At 39.4% G+C, this 18,847-nt stretch overlaps 1 protein-coding gene across 3 annotated transcripts in view; it reads right to left on the bottom strand.

The window, feature by feature from the left end:
• SLC25A26 (solute carrier family 25 member 26) overlaps positions 1-18,847 on the bottom strand; it is a 153,188-nt gene that overhangs the window by 102,319 nt on the left and 32,022 nt on the right. For all 3 annotated transcript variants that reach the window (XM_019757175.2, XM_019757179.2, XM_019757178.2), the window contains 2 exons: positions 2,751-2,855; positions 1,295-1,342 (listed from right to left, as the gene is read on the bottom strand). In XM_019757175.2, the coding sequence (XP_019612734.1) occupies positions 1,295-1,342; positions 2,751-2,855 (153 nt within the window). The remainder of the gene's footprint in view (positions 1-1,294; positions 1,343-2,750; positions 2,856-18,847) is intronic.

Below are 18,847 nucleotides of genomic sequence, written 5' to 3'. Positions count from 1 at the left end.
ATATAATGCAGGTGACGTTTTTGAAAGGCAGAAGTCATCTTCACACAAATGACTAATTTTACTAACAATTGTCACCCCAATAAATTTAAAAAATAAATTAAAAAAAAAAAAAAGAAACATTCAGTTTGCCTTCAAGAGAAAGTTTTCAAAGACAAACATCACCCACACCACACCACACTAAAAGTCGTTACCATGTGCAAATAAAAGCTTTAAATAACAGTTCTGGTGTTTCATAAAGAATACTATAATCTATAGTAGAAAACAAACAAACAAACAAACAAAAAACACCTGGGACTAAAACTAGGGATTTCAAAGAATTTCAATGTCCTGCTACTTATGACAATATTTATTTAAATTAAAAACATTTTCATAAATGAAAACGTTTTAGCATCCAAAGAACTACAAATAGAAAATAAACATATACAGATGCTCTTTTGCATTTTAATAGAAATTATATCCCAATCCTTTTCACAAAGTATACATATGCCAAATTATGTTTTATACTTTAAACACCTGACAAATTTATTTGTCAATTCTATTGCAATAAAGCTGGAAAAAAAAAAAAAGAAATCCTTAGGATTTAAACTCATTAAAAAATAAAAAGAAAATTATGTCCCAAACTAAAGACTTCTCTTATATCTCACATATATATAAATCAACTTTTGAACTTCAAATTAGCCTTTTCTATTAAGGCAAAAATGAAAACATGCTTCCTGCAGTACTATACTGAAATTCCTTTGCTTTTTCAACCAAAGGAAAAAGAAACTTACTACATATTAAACCACAGAATTTGGGAGTTGGAAGGCTCAGGAGGTGAAATGGCTGCTCTGGGCAGGCGGCCCTGCAGGCCACCTGCAATGCCAGGACTCGGCCGGGCGGAACTGCCCAGTTCCCCATAATCTGTTACCAGGAAAACAAAGCTGAGTGCATGGCACAGACTTTTGAGACACTTGTCTCTTAGGCTGCTTCTTTCATTACCAATTTTTCACTAACTCTGTGTATTACAGTAATTAAGTTGGTATCTTTTGTAGTTATTTTCTAATATTTCAGCTACAACAGCCACTCTCTAATTACAGTGAAGCTACATAGAGGATGGGCCTTTCTGACTACTGGACTGATCATTCAGCAAAGCCATACCCATTTGTTAGAGGTAAGAACCAACGTAAGACTTAACAGCGTTTTAAAAAGTGATCATAATTTCCCTTTTTAATTTTTAAACCAGTTTCTCCAAATAAATTCACTGAACAAAGCATATCATTTTTTGTACTTCAGTGTTGGAAATTAAGTGAGTTACCTCTCTTAAAACTGTGCTTTTGTAGCCTCGATACAATCCTTGGATGCCCTGAAACAAACAAAAGGCCGAAAGCTCAGAAAGTTAGAATAGCAGAGATTCTGAATGACATCCTGAATAAATCAGGTTTACCTTTTCTAAAGTTTCAGTTTTAAAATGTTGACAATGGCCACAGTTCTGTAAGAGGTTAAAAGATTTCAACTGACCTAAGGTACATAAAGCTCAGGTCAGCTCCTTTAAAAGGGGAACATCTCTGATAATAAAACTGACTACATATTAATTGAGCTTTAGTTGCTTTCAACATTTCTTCTCCTGAAAATAGTACTTGAGATGTTTTAATATACAGAGGGTACCAAAAAAATGTATACACATTTTAAGAAAGGAAAACTGTAAATTGTAATACTTATATATACCGATAACAAAAGATGAATACAAGCCACATTTGACTTCCACAATTACAAGAGGTGCTCAAAGTGGTTACCATCAGTGTCCAGACACTTCTGATTACGGCAAACTACTGCTTGAGCAACGTCAACCAAAGTATCCATTTGTATACATTTTTTGGCATTCCCCTCCGCCCCGTATTTCCAAAAGCAAATGCACACAGAATGCTGATTATCTTGTCATATAAAAACAGAATTGTATTTCATAGTTTCAATCAGAAGACATCAGAAATTCATTAATAATTTCTCAATAGTGATAAATAGCTCTGGACAAGCCTTGGCTTATTATCTATTTAACTGTCCACATGATTCAATAGGAACCCTCTATTGGTCTGATCTCATTCATATACTTAATACTCAATATCTCCTCACCTTGGTGACAGAGGGACCATTAAGAAAAATTTTTCTAAAACCAAGGTTCATTGAAATTTTCATATGATTTATTTTTGTAAAAAAAATAAATTTTTTTAAGGTTTCTGTAAAAACTATAAAAGAAAGCAGCTCAATGGTCCCTAGTCACATGGCCAGCAAGGTGAGTTCTAACCCACTGCTTAACACTAACTAGTAAAAGAGCAATCACACTTTGATACAAACATTATGACATTGGTAACAATATGAGTCTGTTACTACATTTCTCTTCCACAGGCCCTCAAATTCTGTAGTGATGTTTTAATATATCTTCACTGATTTTACATATTTACTATTTGTTCCATGTCTGATTCCAAAAGAACTATTGGATGATTACAATGTAGGACACACATAGGGTGGTGGCACTCAGTATGTGTTTGTTTAGAAATTTGAAAAAGAAATAAAAATTAAAATAAAAATTCAAAAACAAAGGAAAAACAACGATAATCTTAGCATAAGAAGTTACTATAACTGGAGTAAACTTATTACATTTAGCTTTAAGGTCTCTTCTAGAACTCCTGATACGAGACTCAGTGTTCTTATTAGCAATAATACTATAAAATCTTTCTCAATAAAGAAAAAAGAGCGAGCTTAAAAACACATCTTACCTCTTGATATAAGATGTTAGAGAAAATTTGAAATGTTCTTGAAGAAGCAGAAACCTGTGCCCTCTGCTTAACTACTTCAGAAGGAACTCGAATCAGGCAGGCAACCTAAAATATATAAATTTAATTACATCCTAATAAAGTAGTAACTGTATGAAAACTGAAAATTCTCATAAGCAAAAATTATAGTATAAAAAAGTATAACGTACAGGCTTAGTGCAAGACATCAAAAGGTTCTGTGTTTTTAACCTAAAACACTTAGAACACTAATGGACATGTGCTATTTTATCAGCCCCAAAACCTTTCCTTACCTTGTTCTGTATAGATCTTCCCACCTCCACCATGTTGTTGCAAGCATATCTGTCTATAAGCCCCAGGAGAGCAAGAAGCACATTTACTCATGTTGAACCCCCAACACCTATGGATCAGCATCTGGTCTTTAAACAACAGCCGTTTCAAACATGTCTGATAAAAAGAATGAACCAAAGGGCTTTTGCTTTACTGGCAGTAATGCACCTATTGGTGGAGGCAGAACTGATCATCAGCTGGTTACCCCCAACCTCCCCTGTCACCCGCCGGCAGCCTCAGCCAGCTCCCGGCCCTAGCACCCCAGATCTCCCCACCACCTAACAACTGAGGAGTAACTCCAGCCACTCTCAGACCTTGTTCCAACATTCAAATTGACACAGGTCCTGGGTGGTCCATACTCACATCCTACCCGTCAGCAAATCATTTTAACATCATCCTTCGTGGTATGCCAGGGAGAGGTATATGCCACCTCAAACTCATGCTTCCAGGACTCTGCCTTCAGTAAGCTACTTATTTGCAGATATTAGAACAATTAAAAAATTGGTCAATTACTCACACCTGTCATCAAAACGACAAACGATAACAAGTGTCGGCAAGAATGTGGAGAAAATGGCACTCTTGTGCACTGCTTGAGAGAATGTAAATTGGAACAGCCACTATGGAAAACATTAAAAATAGAACTACCATATGATCCAGCAATTCCCCTCCTGGGTATATAGCCAAAGTAAATGAAATCACTATCTCAAAGAGGTATCTGCACCCCCATGTTCATTGCAGCATTATTTCTAATAGCCAAGACATGAAAATAGTACGTGTCTGTCAATAAATTAACAGATAAAGAAAATGTGGTATACATATACAATGGAATATTATTTAGTTATAGAAAGGAAATAAATCCTGCCATTTGTGACAACATGGATGGATCTTGAAGGCATTATAAGTAAAATAACTCAGATGGTAAAAGACAAATACCATATGATCTCACTTATATCTGAAATCTAAAAAAACAAAAACAAAAAGTCAAAGTCATAGAAACAGAGAACAGACTGGTGTTTGTCAGAGGCTGGGCAGGGGTGGCGTGTACAAAATGGGTGAAGGTGGTCAAAAGGTACAAACTTCCAATTATAAGACAAGTTCTGGGAACGTAATGTGCCTAGGTGACTATAGATAACAATACTATATTGTATATTTGAAATAGCTAAGAGAAGTAGCTCTTAAAAGCTGTCATTAAGAAAACACTTCTTGGGCCGGCCCGGTGGCTCAGGCGGTTAGAGCTCCGTGCTCCTAACTCCGAAGGCTGTCGGTTCAATTCCCACATGGGCCAGTGGGCTCTCAACCACAAGGTTGCAGTTCAATTCCTCGAGTCCCGCAAGGGATGGTGGGCTCTGCCCCCTGCAACTAAGATTGAACACGGCACCTTGAGCTGAGCTGCCTCCCGGACGGCTCAGTTGTTGGTTGGAGTGTGGGCTCTCAATCACAAGGTTGCCAGTTCAGTTCCTCGACTCCCGCAAGGGATGGTGGGCAGCGCTCCCTGCAACTAAAATTGAACATGGCACCTTGAGCTGAGCTGCCGCTGAGCTCCCGGATGGCTCAGTTGGTTGGAGCATGTCCTCTCAACCACAAGGTTGCTGGTTCGACTCCCGCAAGGGAATGGTGGCTGTGCCCCCTGCAACTAGCAACGGCAACTGGACCTGGAGCTGAGCTGCGCCCTCCACAACTAAGACTGAAAGAACAACAACTTGAAGCTGAACAGAACCCTCCACAACTAAGATTGAAAGGACAACAAACTTGAAGCTGAACAGAACGTTCTCCTCCACAACTAAGATTGAAAGGACAACAACTTGACTTGGAGAAAAAGTCCTGAAAGTGCACACGGTTCCCCAATAAAGTCCTGTTCCCCTTCCCCCCCAAAAAAAAAAAAAACAAAAAAAAAAAACACACTTCTTTAAGAGGTGATGGATGTTAACTTATTATGGTGATCACTTCTATATATATATATATAGAGTGTATCTCAACTCATTATGTCATACAACTTAAATTCATACAATATGTCAGCTATATCTCAATAAACTGGAAAAAAAAGAATTTGTCAAAGCAAAGGAACTGGCTACAGAAGGACAGGAGGCAGGGGTGGAGAAAGGACCTCAGGCTACAGGGAGGGAAACATATGATCTGATCTTTTAAAACGCTTTAATGGAAGACCTGCCCTTACGACTCTCCACACGAGGCAGTCTGCCAAAGACACAAATGTTTTCTGCAACTTAGATTTCATGCACCTGACTCTGGTGTTCAATCTTTTGCATATGGTTGAGGCAAGTCATTTTAAAACTTTGAGACTTTAAAAAATATAGACAGATAGATGTTTATAGATACATATGTTTATATGGGCACACACATGTATAAACATATAACACATATAAACACATATATATTTGAGTCACAGTAAGAAATATGGGCAATCTTTCTTCAGTGACATGTAATAGAATGGAAAAAGCAACAAGAAATTTAACAAAACCATCCCACCAAACAGAGTACACAAATTCAAAGAGGTTTGTCCTTTTCAATCTGTAGTCTCCTGATTCCTAAACTGAAATTGCTGCCCAAATGTATATTACTTAAGGTTTTGTCTTTCCAACACTAAGTGGCTTTAAGGTGTAGATCAGTAAGCTTTTTATGTAAAAGATCAAACAGTAAATATTTTAGACTTTGCAAACCACATGGTCTGTCAAAACAGAGACCACAGCAGTGCTGCAGGAACACAATAGCAGCCACAGAAAATTATATATAAATGAATAGTGCAGCTGCGTTCCAATGAAACAACAAAAACAGGTGTCGGTTTGCCAACCATTGATCTAGGTATTAACACCGGCAAATTCTTCTTTGGTATTAGCCTTGGCAGGAGCCTAAGCACAGAACAGACGCAGGTCTCAGCACCCCAGGATACAAGGGACAGAGACGGCTGATGTGACGTGACGCCATGGTGTCAGGTAACATGGGCATATGACTATAAAGCACAGCTCAAAAGTAACGATGCTTTACGTTAAGGCACTACAACGCATAAGATTAGAACAAAGAATTCATTCCCTGAAGTCACTTTTCTCCCAAAACTTATAAAACAATATAACCTGATTTCGATTTCTTCATACATCAAACACTTGAATGCTTTTCATTTGCAAAGGTATCTACAATTTGGGCCAACACATCTTCCCACCCACAGTCTCCCTAATTCAGGCCAACAGAAACACACTGCGCCCGATACTGCTGCGTGGTAAAGACGAGTAAGACGGTGCCCTGGCCTCAAAGCACCCTCAGCTACATGCAGGCAACTTCAATCAATTCAGTAATATACGGCCAAAACAAGAGGCATAAACAAGCATGGCAAATGGAGAAGAGAGGATTTAGTGAGGCCACAAGACCCAGGGAAAATACCAGAGGTTATGCCTTCACAGAACCTTCAAATGAGCCAGAATTAGCTGGCAAGAAGGGTGAAAGGGGCATGATGGGGAGAGGAAACAATAAAAAGAAAAGCGCACAAATACAAAAGCAGGTGTTCAGGGTAACAGAGCCATCCCATTTCAAGAAAGCATTCCAGTTTGTATCCAACCATGCCACTCCATATTACCAAAACATCAAGTTTAAGGCCAGGAGTCAGGGAAAGTAAGACTGGACCAACAGACAAAGAGGCCCTATATGCCACGCTAAGAAGCTTGGACTTGACTCCGTAGACAATGGGATAAACTAAAAAAAATGTAGGCAAAGGAATGACAACCTGCACTTTAGGGAAACCACTGTGGCTACAGTGGGTAGAATAGTTGGAGGATGGGGGACAAAAGAAAGGTAAGAAGCAAAGAGGAAAGATACAAAGAAGGCAGGAGACAAGTGATGAGGCTGTTGCAACAGTTCTACAGAGAAGCCAGGAAATGAAAATGGCTTAGAAAAGAAAAAGAGTCAAATCTGAGGGAAAAGTGAAGAGTCAAATGAAAGGACCCGGTGACTAACAGGAGATTAGAAGGAAGTGAGGAGCGGATACGATGCTCGTACAATCCAGTGGCGCCAGTAACCGAGATCAGGGGTCAGAGGAGGAACAGCGGTTTTAGAGGGAAGAGGATGAGTTCAGACTGGGAATGCTGAGCAGAGTCTGTGGGACAAGGAAGGGGCTGCGTCTAGCCAAGAATGAATATGCAGCTACAAAGCTAGAAATTAACAGGGCTAGAAATACAGATATGTAAGTCACCAGCATACAGGTGATGGCTAAAACCAAGAGTAGGTTAGATTACCCAAAGAAAGAGCAAAACGGGAGACCGCAGGGCCACGAATGAAACCCTGAGGAACACCCCTTTTTAAAGGACAAACAGAAAACCTGATCAGAGACACACAAGTAGGACCAGGAGGAAAGCACCACTGTAGTGAACAGCTGTCTCTTCGACTGCCCAGTTTTCTTTTCTCCATGTTCTTCCCAGCTCAGGAACCAGAGTGTCAGTGCCTCCGCCCTGGGCCTGGCAGGGGGCGCACCGTGTCACATAACGTGGTCCAAGGCAAGAACAGTCAGCCCGTCAGGTTGGGCTCCTCAGTTGGGTCCACCCAGGAATCTGACTCTGAGCCATGCTGACCAATGCACAGGCTGCTGGCCACAGGGGGCTACAGAGCACTGGCAAAGGGGCTAACAGATGAGACGTGCTGTAGCTATAAAATACACATCGGATTTCAAAAATTTATATGCAAAAATAATGTAAATATCCTATCAGTATAGCGTTTATATTGATTACATGTTGAAATATTAATACTCTATGTATGGTTTAAAATGTTATTAAAATGTCATCCAGCTGGTGCTTTCACTTTTTTTAATGTCGCCACTAGAAAATGTGTCTATGGGACAGTGCTGTTCTAACATCCATTACAGCAGCGCCGCAGGGCCCAGGACGCAGTCCAGTGGGCAGTGACAGGCCAGCGCCCCAACCCCACTGCTCCTAAGTTCTTGCCACAGCCTCCTTCCCTTTCATTCCCCCACCTTATTCTCCGCTCTTCCATGTATTCTAAGAGCCATCAAACAGTGTTCTAAGTCAATTACAGAAGTAACAGCATTTTGGGATACAAGTGGCAGGGCACCAACGAGTGCCTCCGACAACGAATGACACATAATGACGTCAGCTAGCAGGTACTGGGTGCGAGGCAGCTCAGCATTTAGCGCAGACCCTCAGCAAAGAGAGGCGAACCCAGGCTCTCCTGTCCTGCCATCACACTTGGCAGATTGGGTTCTCCTTCTCAGGCTTGTCGCCTCATGAGTAGCACGGGTCTTACAGCCTCCAGCATCACCTTGTCACACAACGTGGTCCAAGGCAAGAAGAACAGTCCTCCTCTTTTTTCTTTGATGCCCCCAGCAGTGTCCACTTGTATGTGTTGGCCAGAATTGTATGACATGGCCACCCCCTAGTATGAAGACGGAGAACATGTCGATCTAACAAAGGGTTGGTGACATTGCCATCCAAACCAAATGAGTATTCTGTTAGCAGTGAGAGAGGGAAAGGCAACTAGAATTGTCTGCCAACCTTCCAAAAAATCCTTTTTCCATAAGTTACCCAAGATCAATTTCAACAGCAAGCAACCAAGAACTTGCCTGATATTCAAGAGGGAGGGAAGTCTCAAGTGGAATTTTGCAGAGCAAAGGGTCAAGAGTCTCAAGCAGTGTACACATGAGGATTAACAAAGTTCCCCGATTGTTTCAACAGAGGGCTGAGGCAGGAGACCCGTTACAGAGAATTCATAAGGAACTTCAGCAGAGAGACGGGCAGATGTAGACAACTACTACAGGAAGAGGGCTAAGACACTGGCAGATGGCTTCATAGCTAAAGGTGGTTCCTTGTCTTGTTTTATGTAGGATGGCAAATATCTGCACATACGATGGGGAAAGTGGTAACAGCAAGGCAGAAGCTCACAACCTAGGAAAGAGATGGGGTGATAGATGAAGACCCCAGAGGCTACGAGAAGAGGCCATCAGGAGCCCCAGCACGTGACCACACTGCTGTCACTACCTCCCTTTGCCAGACTGCCTGCCTCTCGCCCAGGGCACCATTCCCCGGTCAACACTGCGACTTTCCTTCAGGGCTCAAGTCCAGGAGGGACTTCAGACCAGGCTGGTCCCGGCTCTGTCAGTGAACTTGGAGGCATTCCCTTTGCCTTCCTCGGTCTAATTTTTCTTATTAGACTTGGTCCAGAAATCTTTACAGTATCCTTTCAAGTGTTGATTTCTATAATTCTTAATTTTCCCACAATCATACCTTCTGTTCTTTACCTCAAAAGAGTCCTTTATTTTCCATATAAACTATTTCTTCCTTATTCTTATTGCCCAAAATAAACTCTCTTACCTGATACTTTTTACTTATTAACTTACAGCACATAGTTTTTCAAATATATTACTTTATCTTCTACTAAACCATAAACACTGTGAGGGCAAGAAGAAAACATGCGTCAAACTTACTAATCAACTGGGGAATGGAGCAAACTCTCTACTGTACTTTTTCCCCCAGCTTTATTTAGGTATAATTGACAAATAAAATTCTATCTACTTTTTTTTGGTATTATTTTATGTAGAAAGCAAATGAAACTACCCAAGAGGAGGAATAAGACCAAAAATCAATCATTTCCACAAAAATGTCCTTACCAATACTCCAGAGTTTTAAAAATATATATATTTTTCTTTGTATCGAACAGACTGCATATATATACATATGTGTGTATATATATATATATATATACACACATATATATATATATACACACATATATATATATATATATATATACACACACACACACACATATATACACACACACACATATATATATATATATATATATATATATATATATATATATATATATACACACACATACATGTATATATTTACATAAAGGCAAGAAACAATAGAGTGGGATTACAGGTGATGTTCCTCCTTCTTTTCTGCCTTCCTATATTTTCTAAATTCTCTAGAATGAAGATGTATTATTACTTCCTAAGTTTTTTTTTTAACATAATTTCAAAGGGCAAAAATATTTGCTATGGACCAAAGATTGAGTAAGCAAATAAAAATGAAAGGGCTACTTTAAAATGTGTTTTTAGATGCAATCCTACTTATTGGCCTTGACAAAAAACAATATTTGTTTTTAATTTAGTGACAATAACATACATAAAAACATATTAAACAGCTTATCCAAAGGCCTAAAATTGGGTCTAAGTTATGTTACTCCTGACAAGAGTGAACTTTTAAATCCATCCTTATAAAACCAGGACAGAATATTAATAAAGTCTTGTGAAACTTACATGAACCTAACAGGACAGCTCCCCGCATCTAAAACTCATTAAAGAAATGAAAATAAATAAATAAAAAAGAAGATAAAAGAAAGAAAAGGGTACACTAACTCCTTGTACTTTTCAATTCGAGAGGTCAAGAGAGAAATATGACCCCAATATGTCAAGAAAATAGGAAGTGTCTCCTTTTGTGACTCGGCATAAATATTTATGGAACTTCATGCTTCGTAACCCTTCATGTTGTTACATCATGTTTTTATTTCTTAAAAATACAGAAACAAAAGAAAAACTTTGAAAAGGTTCTCAGATGAAAACCAATCTAACTAACAGAAGGGGTACAAAGCACGCAGCACGGCTCCTTGACTTCTGTGGTGTGGCACTTCTGGCATGACAGAAAGGCCACAAAGCGATGCCTCTACTTCCTCCAATAACTCCGTTGCCTTCCATTTGGTTTTCTATTAACTCTGATCTTTCTTAGATTTGAATTTCAGCTACAGCATAGTATTTCGCTACACAAGAACAAAAACCTGTTACAGGACTGTGGTTCTATGAAAGAAAATAAAGGCAATGTCATCTGTGCGTCTCTTGGTAAATCCATTCATTAGCAAATTCTTTCCTCCTAAATCTGGGGTTCAGTTCATTCCATGACACAGGAATGGCAGCATTTTCATTAAACCCAAGAATGTTTCACATGTTCAAGTTCTATCAAAGGACAAGAAAACTAAGGTTTTCCATAAAGAAATCACACATCCCCATCTTTTATCAACACATTTAATACTGGCTTCATCATGTTTAAGCATACCAAAAATTTGATGAACTTCAGATTAAAAAATTGCTTGTAATCATGAAGCTGCTACTAAGATTTTTCTTTCTTTGACATAAAAACTTTTCTGATGTGATTTTATTTATTTTTGCAATGGAGAGCTGAATATCTCCTTGAGTATTTATTAAACACCAAAATGCAAAACTACAAGTCATGAGCCTAAGTGTGTGAAAGGGGAAATGTTACAGTAAACTTCATCTTCACATTGGAAAACATGAGTGAAGGCAGGGAGAAACAGGGTAGGGAGAAAGAGACAGATGCTGCTAAACTCTCTAGTTCTTGCACTGCCACAGCCAAACCCCACTCCACACGTCACGTGCCAGCATTCCACAGCCGTGCTTCCAGCCGATCGCTCTCGAAACTCTCTTCAAAGCCAGTAGGCATCACGAACAGCACTTACATTAACATCATATCTTGTCTCCCAACTATTTCAACATAGTTCACAAAAAATCAGCTGATTTAAGTTTTTTTTCTAAGAAACTTAATCAACAACCTGTGAATATTCTTCTGATATTAGAAGCTACTTATGTCAGCATTTTACACATAAATCAATCTGAGACAGAAGTTACTGAACGTCAGAGAGCTACTTGGCTTAAGGAGCAAAGATGAAACCCAAAGCTTTTGATTATCATCCCAGAATTATTTTTCATAAAAGGTATATCATATTTACACACATCTAAAGGACGTAAGTTTCAAGGTTTAATATTAGCCAATTGTTAATGTTTAAAAAGGAAAATCTATACTAGGTTCTATAGAAACTTAAACTGAATAGACCAATCAAAGTAAAAAGCAAAAAAAAGAAAAAACTGCTTTGAACTTTGCAGAGTTAACTCAATGTGGCAAATTAATAAGAGAGATTTTTGAAATGCAGTTTACTTATTTGTATTAATATTTTATTCCACATTCTTTGTGTAATTTCTAAAATTCTTTCTTGAAGACAGGTGCCCAAATTAAGAATACCTAATATATCTTTCTATAAAATTGAAGCCCTATAACTGAACAGTTCATCTGTGTGTAGATTCTGCCATCTTCTGGTTACAAATGGAATCTCGTCTGTTGATAAAAATCCAAACAATTTATCAATCCTAATGCACCCTCCTTAGGGTTTACATTTTACCTACTGATACTAGGGCACCTTTATCACACCTTTCTTCCTTTTAAGACCCTTTCCATGTATACAAATAACCAATATGTAGAAGAAAAAACTTTTAATATCCAAATAGTCTTCTCAACAAAAATAATTACATTGTCTATTAGGCCCTTTATCTGAAGGTCGTTCACATCATTTTAAACATCCCAAGAGGTAAGTTTCAACAAAGTAAACATTTTTGCACCTTTCCTTAACAGAAATGAACCATGACTTCACATTTGGCAACAAAAGCTTCATGGATAGAGTTCTACCAATATAAAATCTGAAAACGGAGAAGGTCGTAAAGATAATTTTATTAGTTTCCTATTGCTGCTATAACAAATTACCACCTAATTAGCGGCTTAAAACAACACAAATTTAGTCTCATAATTCTGGAGGTGAAAAGTCCAAAATGAATCTTACTGAAATAAACCTGAGGTGTCCGCCAGGTGGCATTCCTTCTGGAGGCTCCGAGGGAATGTCTATTTCCGCGTTTCCAGGAGCCACCTGCATTCCGTGGCTGGAGGTACCTTGCTCCATCTGCTAGCCAGCAGCGTGGCACCTTAAAACCGCTCTCTCTGACACTCCTGCTTCACTCTTATAACGACCCTTGTGATTAACTCGGCCACGTGGATAACACAGGAAAACTCTTCCCAGTTCAAAATCCTTAACTTAGTCATATCTGCATGTTCCTTTTGCCATGTGAGGTAACATACTCACAGGTTTTGGGGACTGGGACATATCTGGGGGGAAGGGGGTATTATTTTGCCTATCGTAGTAACCAAGAGCAAATTTTAGAGCCTGACCTTTTCTTATTTTAAGAAACCCAAAGTGATCTGAATTTGTCCTATTATCCAAGTAACACGCTCCTCATCTCCAGTTCTATATCAGTTCTGCCATTTTAAAAATATTATATAAAAAGTAGAAGACAAAGGTGCTCCTGGAAGTACACAGAGAAATATTTGTCTGACTACTAATTCTGCAATGGTATTTACTGTCCACGGCTGCTGGGTAACCTCAAATGAGTCACTACACTTCTTTGAATTTCAACTTCATCTTCTGAACTGATAGCCCTCCCAAAACTATGAAACTCCAAAAATGTGCTACATACAGCAATCTGTGTGACATAGGACTAGAACTGACATTTACTGGGCACTTTTTGTATCGGATGCTAGGCTGAGCACTTTGTAAGGGTTGTATCATGTAATCCTTATAAGACTATGACAGGGTAGCATTAACGCTGTTTTTCAAGACCAGGAGAATATCAGATAGCTACAAAAGTAACTGCGGTGTTTGCAATTGTTTTTAATCTTTTAAACTGCAATTACTTTTGCACAAACCTAATAGCAGTTCAGTGAGGTTAAGTAAATGGCCTACACAGAGGTCACACCAAATACACGTACAAGTCACAATTCCGACCCTGACCTGTGCAACCTGACAGCACAGGATGCATACACTGATTCCTTACAGAGGCCCTCAAAATATTCTCCAGTTATTTAAAAAAAAAGCATATCCAACTCATTTATACAATCCTCAAGAACAATGATCATAATTTTTATTTAGTCTATGTTTCTTAGCATCAATCAGTGTTAGATTTACAACAGGCACTCAAGTATTGAAAAGGATTGTAAAACTGAATCAAGAAACCTCATTCAAGATGGAATTGGGAACCCATGAAGGGAGAGCTCTCACACACTACCACTCGTAGCAGCTTACATAACCACCAAGAAGGAAGAGGTCTTCCTTCCTTGTCTCAGCAACAACAACTGCCCTCCACTTCCACCAATAAAAAAACGACACAAGCTCAAACTCTCAATCCCCACCAAGGGACTACTGATCAAAACAACCTTCCCTGGTATTAAATTCCCTGACTTCAGATTATACTACAAAGCTACAATAATCAAAACAGCATGGTATTGCCATAAAAATAGACACACAGACCAATGGAATACAGAGACCAGAAATAAACTCACATATATATGGCAACTAATTTTCAAAAAAGGAGTCAAAAATATACAATGGAGGAAGGAAAGCCTCTTCAATAAATGGTGCTGGGAAAATTGGAAAGCCACATGCAAAAGAATGAAACTAGATATACTGTTGGTAGCAATGAAAAATGGTGCATGTACTGGAGATCCAGTCAAGATGGCAGAGTAGCTAAACACTGTCCTTGCCTCCTTTCATGACCACATCAAAACTACAACTAAACTACAGAACAACCGTAATTGAGAACTGCCTTAAGTCTAGCTGAACCAAAGCCCTAAAACTAAGGACATACAGAAGAAGCCACCTGGAGACTGATAGGAGGGGCAGAGGGATGGAAAGAGCTGATCCCACATCCACATTTGACCATTAAAAATTGGGAGGGATAGCTCAGATGTGGAGGTCCCCACCAGAGAAGTGAGGGGTCCCAGCCCCACACCAGGCTTACCAGCTCAGGGTCTTATGCCAGGTAGAGAAATCCCCATAACTTCTGGCTGTGAAAACCAGCAAAGATAGTAGCTAAGTAGGACAGAGGGTGGCTGGAGTCCCAGGAGCTCCTCTGAACGGGCCAGCACATGGATTTACTCACTGATGGACTCACTCACTCTGAGCTCTAGTTCTGAGGCAGCAGCTCAAAAGGGGCCAGGGACATGTGGGTTAGAACTGAATTGTCTGGCTTCAACGGAAGGGCTGGAGGGGCAGCTTTCTTCCAGACAGAGGAGCTGGTAGAAGCCATTGTTTCCTTGTTGAGGCTTGCCCCTTCTGGGCATGCAAACAGTGGCAGCCACAATATCTGAGTCTCTATCAACCTGGCTAACACATTTCATTCACCCTGATTCCATGAGATCCCACCCAATCCAACTTTCAGGCCTACCTAAACTGTTACCAGTGGCTTTTCCATAGAAACAGCTTGGCTTGGCTTATACTGCAGACTTCCCTAAAATTTCTCAAAGGTTCACAAAACCCAAACAAACAGCACCTGGCTTTGGCATGTCCCAGATCTCTGGCTGAGCAGCCCTAAGTCCAGCACCAGCAACAGCCAGCCTCGATTCACTGCTTGGCCTCTCAAGGCACCTCAAGCCCAACGTCGGTGGTGGCTATCTGTGGATTGCTTCGTCGCTCATGCCAGGTGGCCCCAGGCAGGTCGTCACAGGCTGTGGCTTCACTTGGCCTGCAGCAAGTCCCTTCCCAGGAGGCCCCAAGGATGACATGCCAAGTGGCCAGCTTTGGTCCCCGCCAGAGCATCACTCGGCTGCATCCAGGAACAACACACCCAAAGGGCAGACTGGGCAGGCACCACAGCCCTGCTGAAGCGAATCCTGCTCCACAGGGTCAGACCATGAGAACAGCTCCTCCACTGTAGTCATGGCCAGTCCTCACAACCAATCAGCCTGAGGGCCAATCCTTCCCATTGATGTGCCAAAAGCAGCCAAAAATTAACTACAACAAAAGGGCACACAAAACCCACACAAGGAATACACCTGGAGTACCGGCTCAGGTGACCGGAAAGACTATGCCGGTGAGTCCCACAGGACACCTGCTACATAAGGCCACTCTACTAAAACTGGAAGACACAGCAGCCCTACTTAATACACACAAGGTCTGACAATTAAATTTGCAAACTTGTTGCAAAGATGTTGCTAACTTTTTTTTATATCAGAGGGATTATTCATTATGAATTTGTACCAACTGGACAGTTAACAAAGTTTACTATTTGGAAGTGCTGAAAAGGGTGCATGAAAAAGCCAGATGACCTGAACTTTTCGCCAACAATTCATGGCTCTTGCATCACAACAATGCACCAACTCACATGGCACTGTCTGTAAGGGAGTTTTTAGCCAGTAAACAAATAACTGTATTGGAACACCCTCTCTACTCACCTGATCTGGCCCCCAGTGACTTCTTTCTTTACCCAAAGAGAAAGGAAATATTGAAAGGAAGACATTTTGATGACATTCAGGACATCAAGGGTAATACGACAACAGCTCTGATGGCCATTCCAGAAAAAGTTCCAGAATTTTTTGAAGGGTGAACTAGGCACTGGTGTTGGTGTATAGCTTCGCAAGGGGAGTACTTCGAAGGTGACTGTAGTGATATTCAGCAATGAGTTATGTAGCACTTTTCCTAGGATGAGTTCACAAACTTAATTGTCTGACCTTGTAGAAACAAACACAGGGAGGGCAGCCAAAATGGGGAGAAAAAGAAACATGTCCCAAATAAAAGAACAGAACAAAGTTACTAAACAAAATGAACTAAAGAAGTTCCAGAAAAAAAGTTCCAGAAAAAGAACTAAACAAAATGAAGACAAGCAATCTCCCAGACACTGGGTTCCAGACACTGGTTATAAGGAGACTCAATGATCTCTGTGAGAACATCAACAAAGAGATAGGAAACATAAAAATGAACATAGAAAACATATAAAAGAACCAGTCAGAAATAAAGAATATAATAACTGAAATGAAGAATACTTTAGGGGGAATCAACAGCAGATTAGACGATGAAGCAGAGGATCGAATCAGTGATTTAGAAGATAAAGAAGCAGAAAATACCCAATTATAGCAGGAAAAAAATGAGGACAGTTTAAGGGGCCTCTGGGACAATCTCAAGCATACCAACATTGTATCATAGGGATATCCAAAGGAGAAAAGAGAGAGCAAGGAATTGAAAATCTATTTGAAGAAATAATGATGGAAAACTTCCCTAACCTGGTGAAGGAAATAAATACACAAGCTCAGGAAGCACAGAAAGTCCCAAACAAGATGAACCCAAAGAGGCCCACACCAAGACACATTATAATTAAAATGGCAAAAACAAATTAAAGACAAAGAGGAAGCTTAAAAGCAGCAACAGAAAAGCAGTTAGTTACATACAAGAGAGCTCCCATAAGACCAACAGCTCATTTCTCAACAGAAACTTTGCAGGCCAGAAGGGACTGGCATGAAATATTCAAAGTGATGAAAAGCAAGGACCTACAACCAACTCTATGCAGCAAAGCTATCATTTAAAATCAAAGGACAGATAAAGAGCTTCCCAGATAAGAAAAAACTAAAGGAGTTCATTAACACCAAATCAGAATCACAAGGAATCTTAGAATGACTTCTTTAAGAAGAAATAAAAAAAAAATCAAAATTATGAATAAAATGGCAATAACTACATATCGTTAACAATTACTTTGAATGTAAATGAGTAAATGCTCCTATCAAAAAACAGGGTGATTGTATGGATAAGAAAACAAGACCCTTACATATGCAGCCTACAAGAGACTCACTTCAGATCGAAAAACACACAAAGACTGAAAATAAAGGGATGGGAAAAGAGATTTCATGAAAATGGAAACAAACATACAAAAATAGTTGGTATAGCAATACTTATACCAGAAAAAATACACTTTAAAACAAAGGCTATACCAAGAGACAAAGAAGGACCCAGTGATCCCACTTAAGGGTATTTATCTGAAGAAAACCCAAAACGCTACTTCAAGGGGAATGTGCATCCATATGTTCATTGCAGCATTGTTTACAATGGTCAAGGTGTGGAGGCAGTCAACGGATGAGTGGATAAAGAGAAGGTTGTACAGATATACATAATGGAATATTGCTTGGCTATGGACAAGAATGGGTTTTTGCCATCTGCAGTGGCATGGATGGACCTGGGGGGTACTGTACTGAGTGGAGTGTCAGAGAAACACAGATGCAATATGATTTCACTTATATGTGGAATCTGAAGAACAAAATAAACAAACAAAATGGAAACAAACTCATAGATACATAGAACATTTTGATGGTTGCCAGAAGGGAGGGGGGTTGAAGGTGAGTGGAAAAGGGGAAGGGATTAAGAACTACAAATTGATTTTTACAAAGCAGTCATGGGGATGTATTGTATAGCATAAGGAGTATAGTCAATAATATTGTGATAACTGACAAACGGGATGGAGGGTGAAAAAGGTGAAAGGATTAAGTACAAATTGGTAGTTACAAAACAGTCATGCGCATATAAAATAAAGCATAGAAAATACAGTCAATGACATGGTCATAACTATGTATAGTGCCAGGTGGGTACCAGACTAGTCAGGGGGATCATTTTTAACTTATACAAATATCTAACCACTATGCTATACACCTGAAATTAATATAAAATAATACTGAATGTCAACTGTAACTGAAAATTTACAAAGGGGGGGAAGGTGAAAGGGATTAAGAGGTCCAAATTTCCAGGTATAACACTAATAAGTCATGGGGATGTAATGTACAGCATGCGGAATATAGTCAATAAGATTTTGATAGCATAGTATGGTGTCAGATGGTTGCTGAACTTATCATGGTGATCACTTCTTTAGGCATATAAATGTTGAATAACTATGGTGTACACCTAAAACTAATATACTATATGTTGGTTAAATTTTAATAAAAATCTTTAAAAATGAATGAAACTAGACTGCTGCTGACACCATATGCAAAATTTAATTCAAAATGGATTAAATACTTGAATATAAGACCTGAAACAATAAAATACATAGAGGAAAACATAGGCATTAACCTTTGGACCTTGGT

This window comes from Rhinolophus sinicus, linkage group LG10 (assembly GCF_036562045.2).
Source record: "Rhinolophus sinicus isolate RSC01 linkage group LG10, ASM3656204v1, whole genome shotgun sequence".
NCBI classification, from domain to species: Eukaryota; Metazoa; Chordata; class Mammalia; order Chiroptera; family Rhinolophidae; genus Rhinolophus; species Rhinolophus sinicus.
The sequence above is the reverse complement of the archived record's forward strand: the minus strand, read 5'-3'. Positions and strand labels throughout refer to the sequence as shown.